Genomic DNA, 22,831 nt, shown 5'->3' with positions numbered 1-22,831 from the left:
ATAATATATCTAAGTTGGATTCCAAGTTCCTAAGATAAATGACAAGTTGTATTTAATGTATTTATGATTTGTTTTTACTGCCATGAAGATCTATCCATCCATCCATAAATCCATCGTAATCGCTAATTCGGAGACTCAAAGTCAAGAAATGAAGGCACCTGTCAATAGCATTTCACGATCAGGTACTTCCCAGCACCTTCATTAGACTTAGAGTCAATATCGCTTGTGTAATTTCCCTCTTGTACTGGAGCATGTGATCCAGTCGGCTGTAGTTTCACTCTACACAGTTTACTCAGTCAACAGAGCCACAGGGTGGAGAGATCTCCACGCTGGCTAACCTTATACAAAGGTAAATCAAGCATGAGGATGCAGTGAACCTGACCACCTGAGGATCATCCAACCATTTTTACTGTCCATTGCAGGGAAAATGCTGAAGGAAAAAAACCTAAAAACATATCCGCTTATCCCCAAGATCTTTTTGAGAAATGATACATCAGCCTTAAATGTTTTCACGGTTGACTCAAAGCTGATGCGTTTTCTGTGGGCGTCTGCTACATTAACTCCCTGTGTGGTGTAGTGTAGTGCTTATAGGAAATAGTACAAATTCTGTCATCATTTACTCACCTGCATGTCGTTCCAAACCCAAATGACTGACTTTCTTCCGTGGAACACCAAAGGAGATCAAATTAGTTCAAATATAGCAGAATCCTATTGGATTAGAGTGACTAAATTATGATTGAACTATCCTGAAAGGAGCCAGAAAGGCGAAAACCTTTAGTATTATCGCAATAACCAAGCCTTAGTAATTGTAAGGGGCCATTCAAGCAGGAGAAAAAAAAGGTTTGTTTTACCCAAAACCCATAAAGATACATTATCAGGGCAAGCCCATAAATAGCAGGATATGCTTCTCAATGCTTGACGGAGTTAGTCAGCTGATGCTGAGTAACACCTGCCATGGGAACAGAGGCTGACAATGCCTCATAAAAACTGAGTTTTGGACTCTCTGCCATAAGGGCAGAAGAGAATCAGGTGGAATTTGTGCAGTTCAAGACCGTGGAGATTTTCTCTTTGTCTAGAAACCAAGTGTAGAAACTATGCTAGCAGCATCTCAACTGGTAGATCAAGTCCTTAGTGGATCAAGCCGGTTCACCTGCCCATCGCGGCAACGCCCCCTGTAGCTATTTTCTAGTCATGCAAGTACAGCTCGCGTCTGTTTGAATACGACTGAAATCTCCAAGCTTGCATTTCAGTAACATTTCAAATCACAGATCAAATCTGACAACAATGGTATCATACATTTTCCTCAAACCAGGCTAAAAATGGGTCAGTTTGAATTATTCATTTCTTTTTTTAATTTCAAGTCATTGCATTGGTCGTTAACGGGTATGATTTAGTTCTTTCCAAATGTGTCACGGTTTTGGGCAGAGAGTATTAATCAGAGTTAAATGTTTCCATACAATACTAAACATATGCAATTGTGAGTTATCAGCAGCCTCTTTTTTTTTGCATTTCTACACCAATTTTAAAGGGACCGTATGCAGGATGGATTTAAGCATGCTAAACTATTAAACAGAGCTGAAAATACTACACTCTGGCTGATAGCAAAATAAAATTATTTGGCCAAAATATGTAATAAACCTGCATGGAAAGAGCATGAGGCATTCTGAATGACATGCCAATTCTGAGGCACGCAGAATCCATGTGGTCCTGGTTAGTAGAAGTAGTACTTTATTGATTATTGGTTATCAATGAAATATGATATGATGCATTATATTTGATCTTTATCCAGAGATTACCCTAAAGGTCAGATCATTTCAGAATCAATAACTAAAATGCATTTGAGCTTTTAAATCAGTGGTTAACAGCTTTCCAATCAATATTTAAACGCAGTTCATCCATAATTCTCACTTCAGTTTCATCGATGCTCTAATTTTCATCAGAGTAGAGGAGAGAGATGCTTGTCTCTTGATTACGGATAGAGATCAGAACTGCTGGTGACTGTTGTTAGTTAATGGCTGGACAGAGAACCAAAACCTTGAGTGCCTCTTGAGCAGGAATCCCATCAGATATGCATGATTACAACCTGTTCATTCTCAAGTATGGTCTGGTTCTGCTGCTTGAAATCACTCGAATGCTTCCTTTTTTATAGTGTCCTTTCATTGACTTGTATTTTCAACGACATAATGGGCATTAAAGCAAAAGTTCTTGCAGAAATGAAAATCATTTTTTGTCTTGTATAGCAACATTGTGTCATTGTTGTTTGTCTGACAGTCCAAAAGTAATACATTATTTCACAGACATTACACGGTTCTGATCGCAGGTATATACACTATATTGCCAAAAGTATTGGGACACCCCTCCAAATCCTTGAATTCAGGTGTTTCAATCACTTCCATGGCCACAGATGTATAAAATCAAGCACCTAGGCATGCAGACGCTTCTACAAACAGTTATGAAAGAGTGGGTTGCTCTCAGGAGCTCAGTGAATTCAAGCGTGGCACCGTGATAGGTTATCACCTGTGCAATAAGTCCATTCGTGAAATTTCCTCACTACTAAACAGGGGTGGAACGGTTCAAATTACTCACGGTTTGTCGGTTTGTATCACTGTTTTAGGGTCACTGTTTCGGTACGGTTCAGGGTAATTAGGACATTTGTCAAATAACAATAAACAAAATAATATCAAATAATCAACAGCACAAATACATACAATAGAGCAAAGATGCATATCAAATAAACAGTGCTTTTCAGGTTTTCCAGGTACAGGAATTGAATAAAGTAATCAAATATAAAATAACATTGCATATTATAATCTTCATTGTATAGATTAAGTAAAGATCAATTATCATAATCATTATTGAAGTTACAAAAGTTATTCAGTCAAGAGCAGTGAGTGATTTATTTGTCATTTGTTGATTGATTAAGGGAAAGAAGACAGACAGCAAAGGCTTCTCTCCCTTCAAGAAATAATGCACATCAGTACATACTTTTTGTACAGATTTGAGATGAGCCGCGGTGCAAGTGAGTGCCGAACCGTGGGTGGAGAACGTTAGATTTGGGTTTTTTTTTTTCCAGAGAACCGTTCCACCCCTACTACTAAATGTTCCACGGTCAACTGTTAGTGGTATTATAACAAAGTGGAAGCAATAGGGAACAACAGCAACTCAGCCACGAAGTGGTAGGCCACGTAAAATCACAGAGCGGGGTCAGCGCATGCTGAGGCGCACAGTGGGCAGAAGTCGCCAACTTTCTGCAGAGTCAATAGCTACAGACCTCCAAACTTTGAGTGGCCTTCAGATTAGCTCAAGAACAGTGTGTAGAGAGCTTCATGGAATGGCTTTCCATGGCCGAACAGCTGCATCCAAGCCTTACATCACCAAGTGCAATACAAAGCGTTGGATGCAGTGGTGTAAAGCACACCGCCGCTGGACTCTAGAGCAGTGGAGACGTGTTCTCTGGAGTGACGAATCACGCTTCTCTATCTGGCAATCCGATGGACGAGTCTGGGTTTGACGGCTGCCAGGAAAACGGTACTTGCCTGACTGCATTGTGCCAATTGTAAAGTTTGGTGGAGGGGGGATTATGGTGTGGGTTTTTTTATCATGGGTTGGGCTTGGCCCCTTTGTTCCAGTGAAATAACTCTTAATGCTTCAGCATACCAAGACATTTTGGACAATTTCATGCTCCAACATTTTGGGAACAGTTTGGGGGTGGTCCCTTCCTGTTCCAACATGACTGCGCACCAGTGCACAAAGCAAGGTCCATAAAGACATGGATGAGTGAGTTTGGTGTGGAGGAACTTGACTGGTCTGCACTAGTTCTAACATCCTTTGGGATGAATTAAAGCGGAGACTGCGAGCCAGGCCTTCTCGTCCAACGTCAGTGACTGACTTCACAAATGCGCTTCTAGAAGAATGGTCAAAAAATCCCATAAACACACTCCTAAACCTTGTGGAAAGCCTTCCCAGAAGAGGCCCAAATCCATATTAAACCCTATGGATTAAGAATGGGATGTCATTAAAGTTCATGTGCATGTAAAGGCAGACATCCCAAAACTTTTGGCAATATAGTGTATATACATTATATTTATAAAATAAATATAAATCTAAAAACTAAATGTCTCAAATATATATTCTACATAGTAAAAAAAAATATTTTTATATTACTTGCAAATATTGTATTTATTTTATATTATTATTTAATTGTTAAATGTTTAATATTTTCACAAAATGCAGATTAGCCATATTTAATTAATCTTCTGTGATAACGCCCATCCCACTGTCTAATGTTTTGCATTTTGCACAGAACTCAGTCAGGCATGTTGTATTGTAAAGACAAAGGCTAAACCTCTGTCCCTCCTTCATCACACAAGCTTATAGAGGCAAAACATTCCTCTTGAATTCTTGTGTGAATCTTAATTACATTATGGCTGTTAATTTGTCTTGCTGAGAGGGAGGCAGGTGGCAAAGATCATGTGCAGGGCTAGTGTCAAATACCACAGATGGAGGCATTAGTATGGCATGTCTTCTGACATTCTTTAGCCCTGCGTGCCTTTGTTGTGTCGTGTTTTAATACTTTTGACGCTGCACATGGACAGAATGGCATTTTGCCAGTGACGGATTGATTGAGTAATCTCTATAATATTTTGAAATTAGATTTTTACACTGGTGCTTGCTTGTGCAAAATTACAATGCTGTAGTCTGTAGTGTCAATTCTTATCAGTGCACTCATTCTCTCTATTTTTCTCCTCACAGACACCTCTGCCAGAAGCCGTGGATACACCTGACACCATCAAACAGGTATGAAGGTCTTTGAACAGTGGCCTGGGCCTTTTGTATATGTTGACAAGCCTTAAAGGGACAGCTCACCCAAAAATGAAATGTCTGTCATCACTTAACAGAAAACTTTTTATGCATTTTGGCCGTTCATTTACACAACAATGCTGTTTTGGGGGCCTGAAAATGCAAATGTTTGAAAGCACGTTTCAAAGTGTACGTTTTTGAAATTATACCATTATTGTCTAGCCTGGATGCCAGCCGAACTTAGCCCCGCCCACAACATTTTTACTCGGGCAGTTCGGTCTGGACTTGCTCAATAGAGAAGTAATTATGCCCGAACAGAAGCTGTTCGGACCAATGAAATTGTCAGGGCGGGCTTTAGACGATGATGGACAGATGATAAACAGTAACGTAATCATCCACGTCATCAAAGAGCGCTTGGGTTGAATTTGCTCTAATCCTAACGGAGAACTTGTTCGTATATGCATTCACCTTTACTATTTCTCTCAGAAATGATGATCGTGTTGGTAAGTACTCTGTGTATCCTTAAATTATTTTTTTACAACACCGGCAAAGTTCGTTTACACTCATCTTTTTCTTCTAACGTTAGTCCAGCGTGCGTGCAGACAGGGTTGCCAAGTTTTTACAACAAAACCCGCCCAATTGCTAACGTTCCTCAAAACTAGCCAAAAACAAGCCCAATAGCTTTCCAAGGGGATTCTCCGGGGAAAAAAGCCATTTGGGGGGTAAAATATGTGTTATTTTGGAAGGACTGCCGGCTAAAATTCGCATTCCTGGGTCTGTATATCACATAATTGGGGTCGCTTCAACCCGTGGACTTGGCAACACAGTGCAGTTGAGTTCTGTTGACATTTGACAACTAACGTTATGCGTCGCTCGGTCGCTCCGTTGCTCTGATTGGTTGTAGGTCTATCCAATTGAGGTCTTTCCTGGTTCGGTTGAAACACGCCCCATAATCACAGCCCAACAGAGCAAAATCAGACTCATATTCTGACTAGAATTGAGTATGACGACGTCAGGCTAATTATTGTCTGTGTAAACTACAAAAATGCAAATTTATGAATACGATATATGGAATAATGTAATGTGCATGCATGATGTGTTCAGTCTATAGATCTTTAATTACGTGTTCGTCTATAGATGTATAAAATCCCTTTTGAACGAGGAAAAAACTGTGTGCATATTGTATATAATCCCTGTTGAACTCTTATTTTGAATTAGTCTGTAACATAACATGGGCGGAGGCAGGGACAAGTCCAGCCCCGCCCACATGTGATGTCACAGGCTAATTCAAAATAAGTTCAACAGGGACTTTTTGCACTAGAATTTGGAGCAATTCTTCCTTCCTTCCTACTCACCCAGAGGTCACAGCATTCCTCCAGAATGTGAGGTCACAATAAATAGATAAAATAGATTCATTGTAAACACATTTTATTGATGTTTTTGACAAAACACCATAATTACTCCTATTATAAAGATCAAAATAATACGGGTCTGTCATTCAATTTGCACTTCACTTGAGTGTCATTTCAAGTAGACTGCAAATGGAAAGCCTGTTCTAATCCTTAATTTGCATATTTTGTGCACTTATATATATATATTTTCAAACTCAATTTGAAAGTGAATTTTGAATTAGTCTGTAACATAACATGGGCGGAGTCAGGGACAAGTCCAGCCCTGCCCACATGTGATGTCACAGAATAATTCAAAATAAGAGTTCAACAGGGATTTTATGCAATAGGCACGCAGTATTTTCCTCGCCAAATACTGGCCTGGCATGATTAATAATTTTTTTATGGTTTTTGCGAAGCCGTGTGAACGGGAATCATTTTGACAACGTTGTCGTCTGTACGCGCACGCAAACTTTTACATTTTTAGTCAGTTGTTGTAATGTAAACGTACCCTTTGAAACTATTTGACTTTCTTCTGTGGAACAAAAAAGGATACATTTGAACGTTGTCTTCAAAAAAGTAGACAAAAGCACCATAAAAGTATCGTGAAAAGCAGCCCATATAACTATAATCCAAGTCTTCTGAAGCCAAATGATAGCTTTGTAATGAACATTTAAGTTGCATTAGTCCTATGGATCACTTTTAAAATACTTTTACATTTACACTGAGGAAAGACAGCCATTTAGGTTTTAAATGGCATGAGGCCAGATGAAAACGGAATTTGAATTTGTAGGTGATCTATCCCTTTAAATAAGCTCTACTATAGTTCATAGGGATGTGAGGCATTGCATATCTCTTTAACAGAAAGCACGCTTTTATCTTCACCTCTGAACTCTATGTGTTTATAATATCATGCTTGCAGAGATTGTAGAGGGTGGCGCTCTGTACAATATTGTTAAGGGCATAAAAGGGCTGATGAAATTCTAAATATGGCTCAAAACGAAATATGAAAAATATTGACATCTTGTGGAGCAATTCTTCCTTCCCTACTCACCCAGAGGTCACAGCATTCCTCCAGAATGTGAGGCCACAATAAACAGCTAAAATAGAATCATTTTAACACATTTTATTGATGTTTTTGAGGATCATAATGATCAAAATACAGGTCATTCAATTTGCACTTCACTTGAGTGTCATTTCAATCCTTTTTCAGTTTGTCAGTTTTAATCCTTAATTTGCAATATTTTGTGCACTTATATGTAATGTCAATTTGAAAGTGAAGTAGTATGAATGCATACTTATTTCACTGATCCTTCGCAGCTATTTCATTACCCCAGACAGTTCTAGTATTGCAGTGTCACCTCTCTTTGCTCATATGATACATGTCCCTTCAGTATCATCACGTGAGTCCCTGAGGGGAAAAGCCACTGTAAATATGTTGTTGTACTGGCTCTGCCTATCTCGAATACAGTAAATCTTCTGAAGCCAAATGATAGCTTTATGAGGAACATTTAAGTTGCATTAGTCATATGGATCACTTTTAAAATACTTTTAGATTTACACAGAGGAAAGAAAGCCATTTAGGTTTTGAACGACGTGAATTTGAATTTTTAGATGATCTATTCCTTTAAATAAGTAAATCTTCAAAACTAGGTTCATGTATCAACTTCGTCTTGTTTTTTTTTCATAAAAGATATATAGAACCAAATGAGATGGTTGTTGAGAATTTTTTTTTTTTTTGTTTTTTTTTTTTTTTTTTTTGATATCTTAACAAATCTGAGCATATTTTGAGACATTTCTGAGATTCCATGTAAGGTCCAGACGCTAAACCCTTCTTTACGCTACACCCAAACCCCATCTAAGTTCATTAAGCCTTATCTATCATTCTTTAAAGTATTATCAATGACAAGTGAGACTTTTTTTGTGGGTACATCTGTAAATCTATTGTTTTTATTCAGCTTATCTTATAAGCAGCTGCCTAACCCATTTAAACCTCAAATGAGACTTGAAAGCATACACTTAATTACCATAAACACCTATTTCCTTAGCACACACCTTTTTGTTCTTCTCTTATGTGATTCTGAATTGAATGCAAAGGGGTGGGAAAGTCGATACACCTAAGAAAAAGTTTGTTTTTCAGGAGATGATTTTAAGCAGACATCTGGGCTTGCATATTTGGGTATTGGTCGTGTCCGATGGGAGAAAAGGCAATATTGCCAAGGATTCGAATGTGGTTTATCAGGGCTCTGGAAGGACGTTTCATCTGTGGAATGCTCTCAGCTCCTGGAGTGGTTTTTTTTTTTTTTTTTTTGGGCACAAGTGATTTCTGGAGAGTGTTTCTCTGAGCAGAAAGAGAACAAGGAAAGCTGTATTCATATGAGCCCTCTGATCTTTTCTGTTGTTAGTGGGGCTTTTTAAAGCAAGAATCACTATTATTATCGTCCATACTTAGGGCAATACGTAGGGTTTTCTAAATAAGGATTTATTGTAGATTTATACGCTACCCATTGGGACACTAATGGCTTTATTTCCAATGGCATGTCAATGTGCTCATTGTACAATATCACTATTGGTATTTATGAATAACAGCAGAACTGATATCTTTCTGAAATAATTTTAATGTTATTTAAAGTACATTACGATAAATAATTAGCTTGTTACTATACGTGCAACATTTCAGCTGTAAATAAATTATAAATGTTAGCTAGATTATGTTTACTACCCGTTTAGGTATGTTTATGCTGAAATATAATTATTGGTTTGTATTTTTAAAAACATCTATCGTGTGTCTTTGTGTAGTGAGTTGGCTCACGTGATTTATGTTTCATGCTTCAGAATTTCCGTTAAGGGGAACATAGTAAGCATTGATGCTCCCTGGTTTTCACTGTGCATTGTGGGACTTTTTAGAAAGCGAACGTTTCAGTGCACTGGATAGATTTTGCGATTGAGACAGCCATTAAAAGGGCCAACTCCCTGATCTGTGCCCTGACTACTGAACTAGGGAGCTGATTGAGACACACTCAGTGCCTTGACAGCCACCCTAGCATCATGGTGATTAGAGCTGTATGGACATGGACAGCCTAAAAAAAGTGATATTATTTACATATACTATTGTGGCAAGCAGGGCGGGGCCAAGTGCCATGGGAATGGAGCGAGGCCGGTGGCGTGAGTGCTAATGAGCCTCGTCACTTGCTCGAGTCTCCAAAAAAGCCGGTAATATGTGTGCACCGTACGGAACTATATACCATGGCTGCGTCCGAAAACCTAGGCAGCTGACTTGTTGCCTCGCTACCTTATCAAACAAGGGCTTGTAAGGCAGCGTTTGTGCATGAAGGCACCTCACGAAACTAATTTTGGACAGACTTCTTAGGCAGTGTATCCGTTTAATGATCTACAGAAAAATAGAGAGGGCTTTGGTGAAAACTAAACAAATATTTAATTATTACATTAGTAATTTCTCGCTAGAAATGACATCAAAAGTGGAAAATGTTGGTAAAAAACGTACATTTATACACATAAACTGACCAGCAAACGTAACTTTCGGACACCCTCTTTTTTCCCCCAGCTCAACTGTCACATTGTGATATTGATATTGTGGGATGGCAAAGGATACATTTATGCTGCCTTCAAAAATCGATCAGTTGAAGGTATCTCAGGAGACAGGAAGTGAAGCTAACATTAGATTCGGATGTGCCTTGAATGATGCCTTCCTACCTTGAAATGTGTTCTCTGAAGGCAGCATTTTCCAGGTTTCGGACGCAGCCCATGTGTATGCAACCTTTTACTAGAGAGAAAATATTTGAGCGTGAATAACGATTAATAATGAGCATTTCTTGACTCCATCTAAGCAGATGCCTTAGCAACATAGACTAGAAGTATAATGACAGACTCAGAAGGACTCACTTGATGATCGAACACTCCATTGGCCGGTTTGGATAAGTCCGATGACAGTGTACAACCTCTGCTGCAAGCAGGTGTGCTGTTGGTGTCGTGCACAGACAGTAGCCTAATGATAACCATTTTCGTGATCCAATATTATGAAAAATACCATTGTATTAGAACGGTAAGATATGCATGATTTATTTTTTAAATGTTTTGTCAGTGACACGCTAAGTCAGAATCTAGCTTTTGTGCGTACGCACACTTTTAGGATGAAATCTACGGAAAGTTTTATACATGAGGCCGCTGGTCCTCTCTCGACCTTCACTGTTGTCTCTCCTCCTTTTATCCTTCCGAAGCTCCTCCGTGGGACTCGAGAACTTGTGTGGCACGCAGGTGTCGCTCATAAGCACTCGCACCACAGGCCTCGCTCCGTTCCCACGGCTCACGGCCCCGTCCTGCATGCCACAGCTATTACAGTTTGTATTAATATTTTTAATTAGCTTTTATTTAGTTGATTTTCAGATTTCAATTTAGTTTTAGTTACATTTTTAGTGATTCAGTTTTTATTTAATAATTATTCATTTTAATCAACTTAAACTAAATAAAAGATTTGAAATGTTGCCTTGGCAACTAACTAAAACACATTTTTCATCAAACTTTTTATTTTATTTCAATTAATTTACTTTTTTTAAATATCTTTTTTATAGTTTTAGTTAACGATAACATTCCTGATAAGTTCATAACCATAATGCATCCTGTGTTTCTGATATGATTCCTGCCCACCTCTATTGTGAGTGCAGTGTGTATTGTACAGAATGGAGCCTTTCCCTCGGCTCACCAAGGTCACACCATCACGACTGCCTCCGCTGCTACCGTCGCCCACAGATGGAAAACACGGCCCGTTTCCTCCCCACACAACAGAGGAGGACGGGTCTGCGCTGCTGCTACTTCAAAAACCCAATGCATGTGGGTGACTAACACGTGTATACAAAGGAAGCACAACCACATCCCCAACAAAACTTGGTATTGGTATTGTGTTAGAGGTTTGCAAGGCTCAGTAGGGTGAGGCTCTGTTGTTTTGTTGAGCAGCTATTCATATTCATACAAACAGGGCTGAACAATAAGGATTTTTTTTTCAGTAGTTCAGGTGGTGTACAGTAGTCGTGGTGTACAGTATTTTTGTCACGTTAACCGAACTAGAACTACTTGAGCCCTGGTTTGAGGACATTTCAGTAGGAAACTTCACACTGTGTTCAGATACCACTGGTGCAACATTATAATCACACATCTATATTGTACTGTAAGTATCATGTTGCCTTTCTACATTGTTTTTGGTGACTGTTCGCATATCAGTCTGACAATGCCACCCTTTCCCTCTGGACAAACCCTTACTCACGTGGAGATGTCACATAAGCAGTGTTCAGTGTTGTGTGGCTGGAGCTTTCCTGGGATCCTTAGACACACCTGAGAGATTCAGAAAAACACTTTGTAAGCCAAAAATGTTACTTTTTTCTCAAGGTGAAGTAATCGGTATATCCAAAATCAAGACTAATTTGCACACTTTCAGGTTGTCAAACGTGATGTGATGAAAATAACTTAACTTTTGAAAGATAGTATACGTTTTTTTAAAAGAAATTAATACTTTTATTCAGCAACGATACACTAAATTGATCAAATGTGACAGTAAAGACTTTTATAGTGTTAGAAAAGATTTCTGTTTAAAACACTGCCGTTCTTTTTTAACTTTCTAGTCATCAAAGAATCTTGACTCATGATTTACACACAAATATGAAGCAGCACAACTGTTTTCAACGTTGATAAGAATAAATGTTTCTTGAGCAGCAAATCATCATATTAGAATGATTTCTGAAGGATCATGTGACACTGAAGACTTGAGTAATGATGCTGAAAATTCAGCTTTTATGTTTCAGGAATAAATTACATTTTAAAATATATTAAAATAGACGGTTATTTTGAATTGTAATCATATTTCACAATATAAATATTTTATATATATATATATATATATATATATATATATATATATATATATATATATATATATATATATATATTTATATAATATATATATTTAAATTTATTATTATTATTATTATTTTTTTTAAATCAGTCTTTGTAAGCATGAGAGGCTTATACAGATCCCAAACTTGTATACTTGTATCCACTAAAGTGACCTAAGAAGGCATTTACACAACATCATGTGAATTAGATAAAGTTGATATTTAGGAGAATGACTGAAGAGTTGCAATGCTCTCTGTTGTCACAGGTATCCTATGATACATCCATTCCCAGGTGTTCAGCAGAATTGTCAGGTCTCCACAGTGAAGTAATTATTTCCCAGGAGAGTGTAGAATGCTGGGAATAGGCTGCCAGCTACTGTTCCCATCTATACCCTCATCTCCAGGGACAGAATCGTGGAGCAGAGATGACAGGGGAGAGATTTACATGCTCAGGGTCTGCAGACACAGTGTCTGGGCACATGCTGTGTAAAGTGAGCTAGACGGAGAGCTCTGCAGTTTGTAAGTCTCGAAGGATACAGGCTAGATGTAGGTGGACCACATGCACTGTGCTGCTTAGTTGGCTTAACTTGGATACTAATTACCAAATGAGTTACAATAACAGGCATTAAGAGAAGTATAACTCTGAAATTGCCCCGGGATAATGTGGGCTGTAGAATATGCACATGTTGTATACAGTGCTGTCCTTGTGTAGCGTTCAGTGAAGTGGTCTTGTGAGAACGGCTCTGTAGATGTGGTCTCCTTTTGGACTGAAAAGACGGGTCAGCCGATCCCTCACGGGTCAGAAGCCAATTACATCACCATGACTGACCGACCAGGCCAGGGGCCTCCGAAAAGAGACACACGTCACCGCCCTAAGCAACAACCACAACAAATAAAGTGTGAGAAATGAAGGCGAGTCAAGTTCAAGACCTCATCCTGGGACAAACTGTTCTGCAGAGGATACAGAACAAACAAATAAAGGTTCAAACTTTCCAGAAAATCACAAGACTTAGGAATGATAGGGTGGAGCAGAAGCGTGTGTCCCAAATCACATACTATCCATCCTAAATAGTATGCAAGATTGCAATGAGTGTTCTTAGGCTAGGAAAGGGTGCTTATATGTTTCTTGTAGATTTTTGAGGTGCTAATGCTTTTTTGGGCTAATATTGCCCACAGTGAGTTTGTGACAGTTGTATTTTGACTTTTCAGTTGTAGAAAAAGATAAAGATTAAGTTTTTTTTTAAAGATTAAAGGGTTAATTCAGCGATTAGCATTAAGCTTTGTATCAGTAGAAAGAAACCCAGTACACTCTAAAAAAAAAAGGTTCTGTATGGCACCAAAAATAGTTCTTCGTCATAATCATAGAGGAACCACTTTTGGTGCTATATAGCACCACATTTTAACATGTTCTGTATATGGTAGCGGTGTTATATAGCACCTTAGTTAGCAGTGCTATATAGCACCTTATTCAAAGAAACGGTGAAGAACCTCTGAAAAACCGCTGAAGCACCAAAATTGGTGCTATATAGCACTTAAAAAGGTTCCCTTATGATTACGGGAACCATAGAGAACCTTTTTTTTTTTAGAGTGTAGTATATCTGAATTATAGTCCTTTCCCCCCTCATGTCCCCCTGAGAATTACGCATTTTATTTCCGGAAAAAATCCTCAGATGACGCAAATATCGTCATTTTGCGTCATCTGAGGATTTTTTTGGCTAGAGACTACAGCCTGTAGAAGGAGCTAGTTCTGCATGTTATCAACCCGCCCATAGGGGTGGGATCTCACTCACAGAATGTAAGACACAGACGGCCACTCGGCTCGGGCATTCATAACGGAGCAGGCATTCAAAACTTTCTTTTTCAATGAATTCCTATGAAAGTTAAGCTTCCATAGGCATGATCTGATAATGCGCCAGACTGGACACGGGTCGTGAATGACTGCCGCGCTTACCTCAGCTCAGCTCAGCTCAGCTCTTCGCTCTCGTGATGAATGAAATCTGACTCCTGCTGCGTCTGTGCAGTGACTTTCGTTCGGCTCACTCACACTTTAATGAAAAGACACGTTCAGTTTTTAATTGTAGTGTGTATTCTCTAACTGAACTAAATTATTTTATTACTATGAAAATCAAAACGACGGTGGGGTGGTGTCATGGTGGGCAAGTGATAACCAGTAGCCGTGGCTTTGGGAGTGGCCTCGTAGGGCAGCGAAGCAAGTGCATTCTGGGCGTTGTTGTCTTTCATCCACATGAGACAAAAATACATTTTCTGTCTTTTCTTAGTCTAGAAGGCACCAAATTCAAAAATAATTTCACATTTCTACTACATAAATGACCCAGTTTAAATGCACATTCATCTTCCCAGTGCTGAAGTACCCCTTTAATCAAATCTAAAAGTCATGAATTTATCAATTAATCTCAATACTTGATATATTGTATTACTGCACACTAAAATTACGCTACTGTTCAAAAGGTTGGGGTCAATAAGATTTTTTTAAAAGAAATTAATACTTTTTATTCAGCGAGGTTGTATTAAATTGACCTAAATTGATGGTTACGACATTTACAATGTTACAAAAGATTTTTGTTTAAATTATTTGCTGTAAACTTTCAATTCATCAAAAAATCCTGAAAAAAAGTGCATCATTTTCCACAAAAATATTAAGCAGCACAACCGTTTTCAACATTGATAATAATAAGAAATGTTTCTTGAGAGGCAAATCATCATATTATGATTTCTAAAGGATCATGTGACACTGAAGACTGGAGTAAATATGCTGAAAATTCAGCTTTGCCATCACATGAAAAAATTGTATTTAAAATGTATTCAAAAAGTTTGAAGTTAAAATTTCCAAAAAATTCCACCATTCTCGTTTTCTTCAGTAAATGCACAAACTGTTATCAGATTTACTTTGGGTTGCTGTGCTGTTTTTGGGATCATGCAACAGCTTGAGGCGTTTGGCTTTGAACTTGCAGCTTTTGATGTTCTGAAGCATAAATGTAAAAATTAGGTGTATTTTGGTGTGTGTGATCTCTACTAAAACCACTTCAATCACTTACATAGTGAAAAAAACCTGCTGAAAAGACCAGCATATGTTGTGTTTTGAATGCTTGTGTCCCTAAACATATTCTAAACTTGCTTAACCAGCAAGCCTCCTTTCGTTATTCCAAACCAGCACTAAAACTTGATGCCTTTTTAGCAGGAACATCTTCAGTATCTAGCTTTGAATGCAATGCTTGCCATACCTACTCGTTTGTATGTTCCTCTTCAACAGTTTTTTACAGTTTATCAGTGTACAAAACCAGTTTTATCACCATGTAATCAGTGAGTTGGTCTTGGCAGGCATGCAGAAAAAAAAAAGCAAAGGCTGCGTAGCAACAACGGTGGCATGCTTCAGTAGCTCAATAAACTGTAGCCTCAATCAATGAGGTCGAGTTCTTACACTCCAGTTTTCTCAGTCTGTTTGGGAGTCGAAGCGGGACGCGCCATCTGCGGGGGGTCCAATAGAGCTACGGGTTGGAAAGGAGGAGACGTGGAATGAAAACAGAAGTCCTGAAAGGGAGGGATGGATGAAAACAGAGCAAGTTATTAGAAGGAAAACAGACGAGCAAAGAAACAGCTTCCATACGGGGGAGGAGTGTGAATGGTGGAAATATTTGGTTTGGTAAATTCAACACGGCGGAGGTGGTGTTGGAACAAATGTGGCACATTCTCACCCGGCACTCACCTGTTCCGTAAAACACCCAACTCGCTATGTTTCTATACAGCTGAAATAATTGTAAAGGAATTTTGTTTTTGGATGAATGTAAACACAAAGCGTAAACTTTCCCAGTCTTCCTTTGGAAATGAGCAAACTTTCATCCAATATATTTCTGAATATTCATTGGGAAATAGTTAGCTGCGGGACATATGCATCAGGATTTGATGGGACTGTTTGGTTGATTGGGTATATATTGTTGGTTAATAGGATCAAATAATATAATTAAGAAGGTAAATGGTGTCATTTTTAATTTCACATGTCTTTAAATAGTATTCAAAGGCATTCAAAACCTATTTGAAACCTTTTTAAAAGTGAATGGTGCCAATTTTAACATGTAAAACATAGAGAAGTAAAGATCTATGTCACCAAACAAAATGACAATAAAAATGTTCATTACCTTTTTTCTGTTTCTCTCTGTCAGTTTTTGTCAGACCGAATCCTGAAGGCTGCGCGGGTGGTTTACAGCACTCTGATGGAGCGTAATCCAGGCCTAATAAGAGACAGAAAACACCATCTTAAGACCTACAGGTGCAGCTCTCACTCCGTATAGGATGTGATTGTGGCCAAACATATTATAATTCTGATTGTGACGGAAATGCATCTAATCACTCTCAGAAAGCCACTCCGCATCCTTTGGAGAAACAAATACTCAAGTCACTTCTCAGCTTTTTGATAGATTAATGGTTCTCCGGTTTGTCCCACAGACAGTGCTGCAGTGGGAAGGAACTTGTGGATTGGCTAATGAAACTTAATGATTGTTTCCAGTCACGGAGTCAGGCAGTCGGAATGTGGCAAGTTTTGGTGGATGAGGGCATTCTGGGTCACGGTGAGCATTAACAACAATTTCTTTAGATGTGTTCACATTTTATTTTGCCCAAACATTTTTTTTACAGTGATGTATCAGATGGTAATACTGTAGCACTTTGATTGTCCGTAGTGATTACATCATTCATGCACGTTTTATTTACTACAATACTTTCGATTAGTGTTAAATGTCTGAATATATTGACTAACTGGCAACCAATATCTCTGTCAAAATTTACAGTGAAACAGGAGTTAAACTTCCATGACAAAGACACACAGTTTTACCGCTTTATGGAGGCAGAGTTTGGCCTCAACCACACAACTAACGAGAAAGACGATGAACTCCAAGAGAGTTTATCGCTACTAGTCCAAATGGGTCCAGATGCTCTTCTGACTATGATACTGCGTAAATGGTAAGACACAAGAAATTGTGCTTAAACAGCCTGAAAAATAACATGCATAAACACAGTTTATATAGTATTAGGTTAAGTGTGTAATTTCTGTACCATTACAGAATGTCACAAGACAAAACCGTTTTTTGGAGTTTGCTGATTATAAATAAATAAACTCAAGAATTCATTCAGGGAAGAAAAGTATAATTAAAATTTGACTACCCATTATGCATTTAAGGTTACACTTTATTTTGATGGTCCACTTTAGACACTACGAACTATTAAGTAATAAGCTACTCTAATGAGAGTTAATTGACATGTAGTTGCAAAGTTACTTATAGTTAGTAGAATGTATGTTGGGGGACCATCAAGATAGTGTTAGTAGAAGCTAGCAATAATAAAATGTTAGCAAAGATATTAAGAAGACAGTCTACTAATACTCTAATGTCTAATGAGAGTTAGTTGACATGTAGTTGCAAAGTTACTTATAGTTAGTAGAATGTATGTTGGGGGACCATCAAAATAGTTAGTAGAAGCTAGCAATAATAGTGTTAGCAAAGATGTTAAGCAGACAGTCTACTAATACTCTAATGAGAGTTAGTTGACATGTAGTTGCAAAGTTACTTATAGTTAGTAGAATGTATGTTGGGGGACCATCATAATAGTTAGTAGAAGCTAGCAATAATAGTGTTAGCAAAGATGTTAAGCAGACAGTCTACTAATACTCTAATGAGAGTTAGTTGACATGTAGTTGCAAAGTTACTTATAGTTAGTAGAATGTATGTTGGGGGACCATCAAAATAGTAAGTAGAAACTAGCAATAATAGTGTTAGCAAATATGTTAAGCAGACAGTCTACTAATACTCTAATGAGAGTTAGTTGACATGTAGTTGCAAAGTTACTTATAGTTAGTAGAATGTATGTTGTGGGACCATCAAAATAGTTAGTAGAAGCTAGCAATAATAGTGTTAGCAAAGATGTTAAGCAGACAGTCTACTAATACTCTAATGAGAGTTAGTTGACATGTAGTTGCAAAGTTACTTATAGTTAGTAGAATGTATGTTGGGGGACCATCAAAATAGTAAGTAGAAACTAGCAATAATAGTGTTAGCAAATATGTTAAGCAGACAGTCTACTAATACTCTAATGAGAGTTAGTTGACATGTAGTTGCAAAGTTACTTATAGTTAGTAGAATGTATGTTGTGGGACCATCAAAATAGTTAGTAGAAGCTAGCAATAATAGTGTTAGCAAAGATGTTAAGCAGACAGTCTACTAATACTCTAATGAGAGTTAGTTGACATGTAGTTGCAAAGTTACTTATAGTTAGTAGAATGTATGTTGGGGGACCATCAAAATAGTAAGTAGAAACTAGCAATAATAGTGTTAGCAAATATGTTAAGCAGACAGTCTACTAATACTCTAATGAGAGTTAGTTGACATGTAGTTGCAAAGTTACTTATAGTTAGTAGAATGTATGTTGGGGGACCATCAAAATAGTTAGTAGAAGCTAGCAATAATAGTGTTAGCAAAGATGTTAAGCAGACAGTCTACTAATACTCTAATGAGAGTTAGTTGACATGTAGTTGCAAAGTTACTTATAGTTAGTGGAATGTATGTTGGGGGACCATCAAGATAGTGTTAGTAGAAGCTAGCAATAATAAAATGTTAGCAAAGATATTAAGAAGACAATCTACTAATACTCTAATGAGAGTTAGTTGACATGTAGTTGCAAAGTTACTTATAGTTAGTAGAATGTATGTTGGGTGACCATCAAAATAGTTAGTAGAAGCTAGCAATAATAGTGTTAGCAAAGATGTTAAGCAGACAGTCTACTAATACTCTAATGAGAGTTAGTTGACATGTAGTTGCAAAGTTACTTATAGTTAGTAGAATGTCTGTTGGGGGACCATCAAAATAGTAAGTAGAAGCTAGCAGTAATAGTGTTAGTTTAATTTAATGTGATCAACATTAGCCTAGCAACATGCTAATGCCAGACTCCTTTAAAATCAATAGCAAATTTGTGAGTTATAGTTATTTCTACATATTAAGCTGGGATAGGAGAATTTTAATAGACACACTTCACATTTAATCTCTTTTATAAACAGCATAAGATTTCTGTGTGTAATCATCTGCGTCCATATTTTAGCCCAAGCCAGAGAACTCTAGATGATCTGGAAGTTATTTACGAAGAACTTCTTCACATCAAAGCTGTGGCCCACTTGTCTACATCTGTGAGTCAACACTTGCTGACACCTGTCATGTTTGTTTCCACCACCAATCTTCATTCATCCCTCATTTCTTTTATCCTTCACTCTTTCCCGTAGGTTCGGAAGGAGCTGGCAGCAGTGCTGGTTTTTGAAAGCCATGCCAAGGCAGGAACAGTCTGTGAGTGTGAAAGCAATGATGACATTTCATTAATTGTGGGCGGGATGAAGGAACGCTGCTAATATTGAATTAGCGCATAGAGTAAAAATGAGCAGCACACTTCTTGTTTAGGCACCATAGCGGACAGCATGTGAATGAGATGATTAAATCGTTTCATTGTGCAATTCCCTTGTTGCGTGATGAATTGGATGATTGACATTCTAATATCAGCAAACTGAGAGACCAAGGAAAAACTGAAAGCACTTACAGCACGTCTGGCGTCAATGCAGCAGTCATTCACGCATAGTGAATAGCACGAGTAGGAAGCAGAGCAGTTTATTCACACTTTTAAAATCTGTCGAGTTTCATAAACTCATATTATTGTAGATTACTTTATTTGGATTCATTTTCCTTTTCTTTTTTAAAGCATATTAATGCTGCATGCTGTAATGACTTTTAAATGGATCCAGTGGACTCAGACATGGATTTTTTCAGCTATTAGTATAAATGTCAACATGAAACATAAAACCCATTTTTCTTCTGTAATGGAACATTATTGCTGAGTGAAAAGGGATATTCAACAAGTCTTGATTTTATCTATTAAAGATAATTCCATATTTAAAAATAGTGTTTTATAATTAAGTGCCATTAAATTCAATATTGTTATTAAAAAGTGTTTGTATAAAATGTTGAGGGGAAATTATGCATTCACTTGTCCAAACAGTCAAATCACGCAGTTTTGGCTAAGTTTGTGTTTATTATATGAATACAATGTAATGTGTTTGTGTTTATGTCAGTGTTCAGTCAGGGGGACAAAGGGACTTCCTGGTACATCATCTGGAGAGGCTCTGTTAATGTCATCACGCACGGCAAGGTAGAGCAATTTAACTTCAGCTGAGTGACGTTAAGAAGTCATTGAGTTTAAAAATAGACACTTACATTGTTTGAAGTTAATTCATACTGTTCTTGTGTATGTATGTGTGTCACACAGGGCTTGGTGACCACACTCCATGAGGGAGACGACTTTGGGCAGTTGGCCTTGGTGAACGACGCCCCTCGTTCTGCCACTATCATCCTAAGAGAGGACAACTGCCACTTCCTGCGGGTGGACAAGCAGGACTTTATACGTATCCTTAAGGTAGGTTTAGTGTGCATAGCCTAGCATCTGCAAGTGTGGATGTGTGTCTATGGTAATCTATAACCTGAATTTAACTGCAGGATGTCGAGGCCAACACCGTTCGCCTGGAGGAACATGGTAAAGTCGTTCTGGTCCTTGAGAAGAGCTCGGCACAAGAGTCCACCTATCAGGGAGGATCAGCGAGCAGCAACAAGTAAATGATTCTGTCAATTTTTGTACTAAATTGCACATCTCAATTATTTCATTGAAGCTAAAGTGTGTAATTTCTGCACCACAAGCACCAATATTTTTTTTATGTTAAAGCTGCAGTCCGTAACTTTTTGCGCTCTAGCGGTTAATAAACAGAACTGCATGCGTCTTGTGGAAGAACATTGCAGCCGGAGTTACTTCTCTCTGTTTACGTCTATGGCGAGTAGGGTTGGGAATCGTGAGAAATTTTCCGGTTCCGGTTCCGGTTCCGCCTAACGATTCCGGTTCCGATTCCGGTTCCATTAAAATTATTAAACAAATAGTGGTAAAGGAAAAAGGCACAATACGCAACTCAAACAATCCATTTTGTGTTTATACTTGCTCTAAAATTCATTTACAGGTTGGCAATGTCAAAAAAGTCCTGTACTGTACATATATTACAGTATTAATTAAGCCATTCTTGCAACACATTTTTTTCATATGAACACCTCTGAAATTGTCTTATTACATTTTATCTCTCTGTCTCTGAATAAAACCAAGTTATAAATTATATTTATTAGTTATATTTATTAATTAGTTGTATATTAATTTAATAGTAATTCAGTTATTCAGTGAACTTGTAAATAATACATTGCAATTCAGCATTACAAAGGTAATTGTGCCTAAACGCTTACCTAAACCATGGTGACTCAACGGTTGACAAATATATATATATATATATATATATATATATATATATATATATATATAGGCCTTACACTATAAATCTGGTAAGCCCTGAGGCACTCTGTGCTGTAGCAAATGTTTTGTCAAATTGCTAGTGCAGCCTCCTTTGCATGTTATTAACTTTTCACATGTGTTACATTTTGCTTCATTATCATTCATTCTTTGGAAATGAATCCATACTTGTGACTTTCTCTTCGCCATGCTGGTGGTTAACGAGAAAATATCTGACGCAAAACCGTAAATGTGTAGCGCGAGGGCTTTCAGGCTTAACTTACACTCCTGGAAGCGGCAGGCAACGTAATTAATATTCATGATGAGGTGAGCCAGGGTTGCCAGGTTTTTACAAAAAAAACCACACAATTGCACAATCGCTTCAACTCGCGGACATGAAACACAGCCCGCGGCAACAGTGGAAAGCGGGAAAACCACGGACTTGGCAACACTGGCTGTCACTCGCTATTAAAGGATACGCTTCCAGCGCTTCGCGCACACACATTGCACCAGAACCGTTTTCGGAACCGAAACTTAGGAATTTCGCGCGGTTCTGGTATTTTTCAAAAATCAGTTTCGGTTCTGCATAAGAACCGGTTCTCGTTTCCCAACCCTAATGGCGAGTCACACAGGGACTGTGCTCCTCCGCACCGGTCTGAAATAGCCCCAATATAAACACTTATTATTAGTGTACCATAATGATTCAGGGTAAGACAAAAACACGGTTTGGAAAATGGATTCATGTTGTACATTCTCATTATATCATTTTTGTAAATCTTCAACACAAAAAAGTTATGGACAGCAGCTTTAAATTAATGTAAAAAGTATTTTCGCAAAAGAATTATACACTTAATTTTTTATTCTTGTTGTAAACAGCATACACTACCATTCAAAACTTTGGGGTTGGTATTATTATAATTTTTTTGAACTTTAGAAGTCTCTTATGCTCGCCAAGGCTGCATTTATTTGATAAAAAATACAATAAAATCAATAATATTTTGAAATATTAAAATGTATTCCTGTGATGGCAAAGCTGAATTTTCAGCATCATTACTCCAGTCTTCAGTGTCAAATGATCCTTCAGAAATCATTCTAATATGCTGATTTGCCTCTCAAGAAACATTTCTTATTATTATCAATGTTTAAAACTATTGTGCTGCTTAATATTTTTTTTCAGGATTTTTTGACGAATAGAAAGTTCAAAAGAAAAGCATGTATTTGAAATATAAATCTTTTGTAACATTAATTATCTTTACTGTCACATTTGATTAATTTAATGCATACTTGCTGAATAAAACTATTAATTTCTTTTTTTTTTTTTAAATCTTACTGACCCCAAACTTTTGAACCGTAGTGTAAAACTGTGTCCTTGTCTTA

General features: G+C 37.7%; 1 protein-coding gene across 4 annotated transcripts in view; it reads left to right on the top strand.

Moving 5' to 3' along the window:
* Positions 1-22,831, top strand: part of rapgef3 (Rap guanine nucleotide exchange factor (GEF) 3) — a 56,217-nt gene that overhangs the window by 16,354 nt on the left and 17,032 nt on the right. For 3 of the 4 annotated variants that reach the window (XM_079802449.1, XM_079802447.1, XM_079802448.1), the window contains 9 exons: positions 4,753-4,797; positions 16,270-16,376; positions 16,553-16,674; positions 16,894-17,065; positions 19,193-19,277; positions 19,371-19,431; positions 20,208-20,284; positions 20,402-20,548; positions 20,629-20,741. In XM_079802449.1, coding sequence (XP_079658575.1) covers positions 4,753-4,797; positions 16,270-16,376; positions 16,553-16,674; positions 16,894-17,065; positions 19,193-19,277; positions 19,371-19,431; positions 20,208-20,284; positions 20,402-20,548; positions 20,629-20,741 — 929 coding nt within the window. Of the gene's footprint in view, positions 1-4,752; positions 4,798-16,269; positions 16,377-16,552; positions 16,675-16,893; positions 17,066-19,192; positions 19,278-19,370; positions 19,432-20,207; positions 20,285-20,401; positions 20,549-20,628; positions 20,742-22,831 lie in introns of those variants that run through there. The other variant, XM_079802450.1, reaches the window with a different exon arrangement.

This window comes from Gobio gobio (genome assembly GCF_949357685.1).
Source record: "Gobio gobio genome assembly, chromosome: 21".
Classification (NCBI taxonomy): domain Eukaryota; kingdom Metazoa; phylum Chordata; class Actinopteri; order Cypriniformes; family Gobionidae; genus Gobio; species Gobio gobio.
The sequence above is the reverse complement of the archived record's forward strand: the minus strand, read 5'-3'. Positions and strand labels throughout refer to the sequence as shown.